This window comes from Mandrillus leucophaeus, unplaced genomic scaffold (genome assembly GCF_000951045.1).
Source record: "Mandrillus leucophaeus isolate KB7577 unplaced genomic scaffold, Mleu.le_1.0 Scaffold8, whole genome shotgun sequence".
Classification (NCBI taxonomy): Eukaryota; Metazoa; Chordata; class Mammalia; order Primates; family Cercopithecidae; genus Mandrillus; species Mandrillus leucophaeus.
Window position 1 is genome coordinate 4391279 of NW_012108696.1, and position 6636 is coordinate 4397914.

General features: G+C 54.8%; 1 protein-coding gene across 1 annotated transcript in view; it reads left to right on the forward strand.

The window, feature by feature from the left end:
• The first annotated feature begins 1033 nt into the window (after positions 1–1033).
• Positions 1034–6636, forward strand: part of CLPP (caseinolytic mitochondrial matrix peptidase proteolytic subunit) — an 8577-nt gene continuing 2974 nt past the window's right edge. Inside the window, exons 1-5 of the mRNA XM_011967416.1 lie at positions 1034–1348; positions 1446–1517; positions 1995–2091; positions 4158–4345; positions 5660–5765. Coding sequence (XP_011822806.1) covers positions 1151–1348; positions 1446–1517; positions 1995–2091; positions 4158–4345; positions 5660–5765 — 661 coding nt within the window. The 5' untranslated portion in view covers positions 1034–1150. The remainder of the gene's footprint in view (positions 1349–1445; positions 1518–1994; positions 2092–4157; positions 4346–5659; positions 5766–6636) is intronic.

A 6636-nucleotide genomic window follows, 5' to 3' on the forward strand; every position in this document is an offset into this window, starting at 1 on the left:
GAGTGCAGGGGCACGATCTCGGCTCACTGCAAGCTCCACCTCCGGGGTTCACACCATTCTCCTGCCTCAGCCTCCTGAGTAGCTGGGACTACAGGTGCCCATCACCTTGCCTGGATAATTTTTTGTATTTTTAGTAGAGACGGGGTTTCACCGGGTTAGCCAGGATGGTTTTGATCTCATGACCTCGTGATCCTCCCGCCTCGGCCTCCCCAAGTGCTAGGATTACAGGCGTGAGCCACTGTGCCCAACCCTGCAGCTATTTTTAAAATAAGGAATAAGTGGGGTGTGGTGGCTTACGCCTGTAGTCCCAGCACTTTGGGAGGCCAAGGTGGGAGGATCACTTGAGGCCAGGAGTTTGAGACCAGCCTGGGTGACATAGTAACACTCCATCTCTAATATATATATATTTGCCAGATGTGGTAGTGCACAGCTGTAGTCCCAGCTACTCTGGAGAGCAAGGTGGGAGGCAGGGTCGCTTGGGCCCAGAAATTTGAGGCTGCATTGAGCTAGGATGGCGCCACTGCACTCCAGCCTGGGCCACAGAGTGAGATTCTCTCTCAAAAAAATAAAAATAAATAAAATAAAGCAGAAACAGTAGAAAACGAGGCCAGGCGCAGTGGCTCATGCCTGTAACCCCAGCACTTTGGGAGGCCGAGGTGGGAGGATCACAAGCTCAGGAGTTCAAGACCAGCCTGGCCAACATGGTGAAATCCCGTCTCTACTAAAAATACAGAAATTAGCCGGGTGTGGTGGTGTGTGCCTGTAATCCCAGCTACTGGGGCAGCTGAGCCAGGAGAATGGCTTGAATCCAGCAGGCAGAGGTTGCAGTGAGCCAAGATCGTGCCACCGCACTCCAGCCCGGGTGAAAGAGCAAGACTTCGTCTCAAAAAAAGAGAAAAAAGAAAACGAAGACGAATTGGTCGGTAAGGGGACTCGAACTATAGACTCTAAAGCTTCTCCAGCCCCGCCCATTCTATTTACTTCACTGGCTCCTCCCTTTCAGGTTCCGATCCTAGCCCCGCCCCACCCTTAACGGCGCCCGCCCACACTCCCGGAAGTGGGCGGCCTAGCAAGCGCGCTCCTAGGCGCAAAGCACGCCGGAAGTTGTAGTTCCGCCATCGGACGGAAGCCGACCGCGGCGTGTGGAGGGATGTGGCCCGCAATATTAGTGGGGGGGGCCCGGGTGGCGGCATGCAGGTACCCCGCACTGGGGCCTCGCCTCGCCGCTCACTTTCCAGCGCAGCGGCCGCCGCAGCGGACACCCCAAAACGGCCTGGCCCTGCAGCGGAGCCTGCACGCGACGGCGGCCCGGGCTCTCCCGCTCATTCCCATCGTGGTGGAGCAGACGGTACGGCGGCCGGGCGGGGACACGGCCCGGGGGCTCCGGGCTGGGTGAGGATCGGGGGGCTGCCCGCGACCCCTCACCTACATCTTTCTACCCTCAGGGTCGCGGCGAGCGCGCCTATGACATCTACTCGCGGCTGCTGCGGGAGCGCATCGTGTGCGTCATGGGCCCGGTGAGCGCGCCGGGACCCTCCCCAGGACTCTCCCAAGCGCCTGCCCAGACCCCCTGCGCCCCTCCTTCCCCGGCCCCAGACTTTCTTTCCCCAGACTCCGCTCCCCTTCCAACCCCCTTCCCTCTCCTTCTGACTCCCCTCCTGGCTCCCGGTCTCCCCACCCGCTCCTCACCTCTTCCCCTCTGCTCCTCGCCTCTTGAGCTCCCACTGCCTTCCTGACACCTGGCACCGCTCTCCTCATTCCTAGGGGCAAGACTTTTCGCAGGTGTTCTGACCCTTTCCTTTCCTGTGTCCTGAGCCCCGCCTGGGTCCTAGCCACTACTTTCTCCCCATCCGCTTCTGGGTCCTAAATTCTTCCCCACCCCTTTTATTTGGGTCCTGGTCCCCCTTCCTGGTTCTCTGACCCATCCCCAGCAGCCTTAAAACTCTCTCTCCCCACCCCGAATCTGGGAACACCCCTGCCCTGTCCACCTGCAGATCGATGACAGCGTTGCCAGCCTTGTTATCGCACAGCTCCTCTTCCTGCAGTCCGAGAGCAACAAGAAGCCCATCCACATGTACATCAACAGCCCTGGTGAGCAAGCAGGGGCTTTCCTAGGTGCCAGGGGCGCTCGTCAGGGCGCACGGGTGACTCAGGGGACCGGAATCCCGGGTCAGGGATGTTCTCTCTCTGGGAAAGGGTGCAGAGCATCAGAGTTCCAGAAGTGGCTTGAAACCGCCAAAAGGTGCCTGTTGCTGGCTTTTGAGCCTCGGTTCACAAGTCAGGATGTGGCCTCTTTGATCCTGCACATACTGTTCTGCCAACCTGACCCGGCTAACATTTAAAAATTGTAGATTTAAAAAAAAAAAAAAAAATGTAGATTTTAGCCCGGGCACGATAGCTCTCACCTGTAATCCCAACACTTTGGGAAGCTGAGGTGGGCAAATTGCTTGAGCTCAGGAGTTCAAGACCAGCCTGGGTAACATAGTGAGACCCCATCTCTACAAAAAAAGTACAAAGATGTGGCGCGTGCCTGTAGTCCCAGCAACTCGGGAGGCTGAGGGAGAAGGATCACTTGAGCCCAGGAGGTCGGGGGCTGTAGTGAGCCCGTCTCAAATATAATAATAATAATTGGTAGATTTTTCCCCTCCCCCAAAAAAGTAGTCAGTTTGGATTGACCACTTACAATTGAGGCTTTTTTTTTTTTTTTTTTTTGAGATGGAGTCTCGCTCTGTCACCGAGGCTGGAGTGCAGTGTCGCAGTCTCAGCTCACTGCAACCTCTGCCTCCTGGGTTCAAGCAATTCTCCAGCTTCAGCCTCCTAAGTAGCTGAGAATTACAGGCATGTGTCACCATGCCCATCAAATTTTTTGTATTTAGTAGAGATGAGGTTTCACCATGTTGGTCAGGCTGGTCTCGAACTCCTGAGCTCAAGTGATCCACCCACCTCGGCCTCCCAAAGTGCTGGGATTACAGGCATGAGCCACTACGCCTGGCCTGATTTCTAGTTTCTCTTGGAAATTTAGTAGATCTGGTCCCGTGGGTCCACTGGCACATGTGGCAAGAGTCAGCACACTGTAAAGCAAGCACTCTCCCTTTTGCCTGCACCTGGCCCGTGTCACCTGTTTTTGTCACCTGCCAACCCCTGGAAGCATTTGTGTTGGTGAACCCTGCTTTAAAGAGCTGCTTCTAGGCCGGGCACGGTGGCTCACGCTTGTAATTCCAGCACTTTGGGAGGCCGAAGCGGGCTGATCACTTGAGGTTAGGAGTTTGAGAGCAGCCTGGCCAACATGGTGAAATCCCATCTCTACTAAAAATACAAAAATTGGCCGGGCACAGTGGCTCACGCCTGTAATCCCAGCACTTTGGGAGGCCGAGGCGGGCAGATCACGAGGTCAGGAGATCAAGACCATCCTGGTTGACATGGTGAAACCCCGTCTCTACTAAAAATACAAAAAAATTAGCCGGGCATGGTGGTGGGTGCCTGTAGTCCCGGCTACTTGGGAGGCTGAGGCAGGAGAATGGAGTGAATCCGGGAGGCAGAGCTTGCAGTGAGCCGAGATCACGCCACTGCACTCCAGCCTGGGTGACAGAGTGAGACTCTGTCTCGAAATATATATATATATAGCTGCTTCTGGCTAGGCGTGGTGGCTCACATCTGTAATCTCAACACTTTGGGAGGATCGCTGGAGCCCAGGAGTTCGAGACCAGCCTAGGCAACACAGTGAAACCCAGTCTTAATTAATTTTTTTTTTTTTTGAGACAGAGTCTCGCTCTGTCGCCCAGGCTGGAGTGCAGTGGCGCGATCTGGGCTCACTGCAAGCTCCGCCTCCCGGGTTCACGCCATTCTCCTGCCTCAGCCTCCCGAGTAGCTGGGACTACAGGCGCCCGCAACCACGCCCGGCTAATTTTTTGTATTTTTAGTAGAGACGGGGTTTCACCGTGTTAGCCAGGATGGTCTGGATCTCCTGACCTCGTGATCCACCTGCCTCAGCCTCCCAAAGTGCTGGGATTATAGGCAGGAGCCACTGTGCCCGGCGGTCTTAATTTTTAAAAAAGGAAGGGGGCTGCATCTGTTCCACTCTCCCCAGGGTTAGGAGATGAAATAGGAAAAGGGTTGGGGGAGCTGGTCCAGCCCCTCACTTGCTCCCCCACTCACAGGTGGTGTGGTGACCGCGGGCTTGGCCATCTACGACACGATGCAGTACATCCTCAACCCTATCTGCACCTGGTGCGTGGGCCAGGCCGCCAGCATGGGCTCCCTGCTTCTCGCCGCAGGCAGCCCGGGCATGCGCCACTCGCTCCCCAACTCCCGTATCATGATCCACCAGCCCTCAGGAGGCGCCCGGGTGAGTGCCAGACACACGAGCTGCTGTCAGGATTCAGGACAGGGTCTAGACAGAAGGACTGACTGGGTGGAAGTCAGGTGTGGGAGTGGATGTCTTAAAATGTGCAGGCTGGGCTGGGTGTGGTGGCTTAGGCCTGTAATCCTAGCACTTTGGGAGACAGAGGTGGAAGGATCATGTGAGCTCAAGAGTTCGAGGCCAGCCAGGGGAATATAATGAGACCTTGTCTCTATTTAAAAAAAAAAAAAAGGCCCAGCATGGTGGCTCACGCCTGTAAATCTCAGCACTTTGGGAAGCCAGAGCAGGTGGATCATTTGAGGTCAGGAGATCGAGACCAGCCTGGCCAACATGGTGAAATCCCGTCTCTACTAAAAATACAAAAATTAGCTGGGCGTGGTGGTGCGCACCTGTAATCCCAGCTAATTCGGGAGGCTGAGGCGGGAGAATCGCTTGAACCCAGGAGGTGGAAGTTGCAGTGAACGGAGATGGCGCCACTGCACTCCAGCCTGGATGGCAGAGCAAGACTCTGTCTCAAAATAACAAGGAAAAGAAAAGAAAGTACACTCAGGAGTTGTTTGCTATCTCTTAAGAATTAGCTTCCGCCGGGCGCAGTGGCTCACATCTGTAATCCCAGCACTTTGGGAGGCCAAGGCAGGAGGATCACTTGAGGCCAAGAATTTAAGACCAGCCTGGGCAGTGGTGAGACCCCATCTCTACCAAAAATTTTCAAATGACTCAGGCGTGGTTATGCTTGCCTCTGGTCCCAGCTACTCAGGAGGTTGAGGTGGGAGGATTGAGCCTGAGAGGTCAGGGCTACGATGAGCTATCTTGCACCGCTGCAGTCCAGCCCTAGGAACAGAGCAAGACCCTGTCTCAAAAAAAAAAAAAAAAAGCAGGATTACAATTGGGCATGACGGCTCATGTCTTTAATCACAGCACTTTGGGAGGCCGAGATGGGAGGATCACTTGAGGCCAGGAGTTTGAGACCAGTCTGGGCAACCTAGCAAGACTTCATCTCTTAAAAAAAAATAAAAAGGTTTAGCTAATGCAAGACAGAGAGACACTGTTCCTCCCAGTCTGCAAGGCTTCAGATGCAGAAAATAAGAAAACATACTTCATCCAGTCAGAAAGCTTTCCTGGTGGTGGGTGGCAAGATTGAAGCAGGATATCAGGGGATTTACACAACCCCAACCCACCAACCTCAAACCAGAAGCCCAAAGCCCAGGGAGGGCTCCTGAGTACCACCTCCGACCTCCCTGTGAGGGGCTGACACTGATGCCAACCTTTACCCCCTCGCTCCCCTTGGACGTCCCTCAGGGCCAAGCCACAGACATTGCCATCCAGGCAGAGGAGATCATGAAGCTGAAGAAGCAGCTCTATAACATCTATGCCAAGCACACCAAACAGAGCCTGCAGGTGATCGGTGAGCACCCTCCTTTATTTCATCCTGGTCCGTGCCCAGGCGGACTAGGTGTTGTTCTAAGCCAGGGCTTCTCCACCTGGGCCCTGTGGACTTTCAGGGCTGGATCATTCTCCGGGATGGGACCATCCCGGGCACTGCAGGATGTGTGGCAGCGTCCCTGGCCTCCAGCCACTCCGCGCCAGTACCCTCCTCCAGCTGTGACAACCAGAAATGTCTCCAGACATCACCAAGTGTTCCCTGGTGGGCAGAATTGCCTGCAGCCAACAGACACTGTTCTAAGCCCTTTACAAATATCCCTGGGCGCGGCGGCTCACGCCTGTAATCCCAGCACTTTAGGATGCCAAGGCAGGTGGATCACTTGAGGCCAAGAGTTCAACACCAGCCTGGGCAACATAGCGAAACCCCATCTGTACTACAAATATAAAAATTAGCTGACCATGGTGGTGGGGACCTGTAATCCCCACTGCTCTGGAGGCTGAGGCACGAGAATCGCTCGAACCTGGGAGGTGGAGGTTTCAGTGAGCTGAGTTCGCACCACTACATTCCAGCCTGGGTGACGGAGCAAGACTGTCTCAAAAAATAAAAGAAAAAAATCAGCTTAGCCAGGTATGGTGGTACACATTTGTAATCCTAGCACTTTGGGAGGCCAAGGTAGGAGGATCACTTGAGCCCAGGAGTTCAAGTCCAGCCTGGGCAACATAGGGAGACCCCATTTCGGTAGAAAATTTAGAAATTGGGCACAGTGGCTCACGCCTGTAATCCCAGCACTTTGGGAGGCCGAGGCGGGGTGGATCACCTGAGATCAGGAGTTCTAGACCAGCCTGGCCAACATGGTGAAACCCCATCTCAACTAAAAGTACAAAAATTAGCC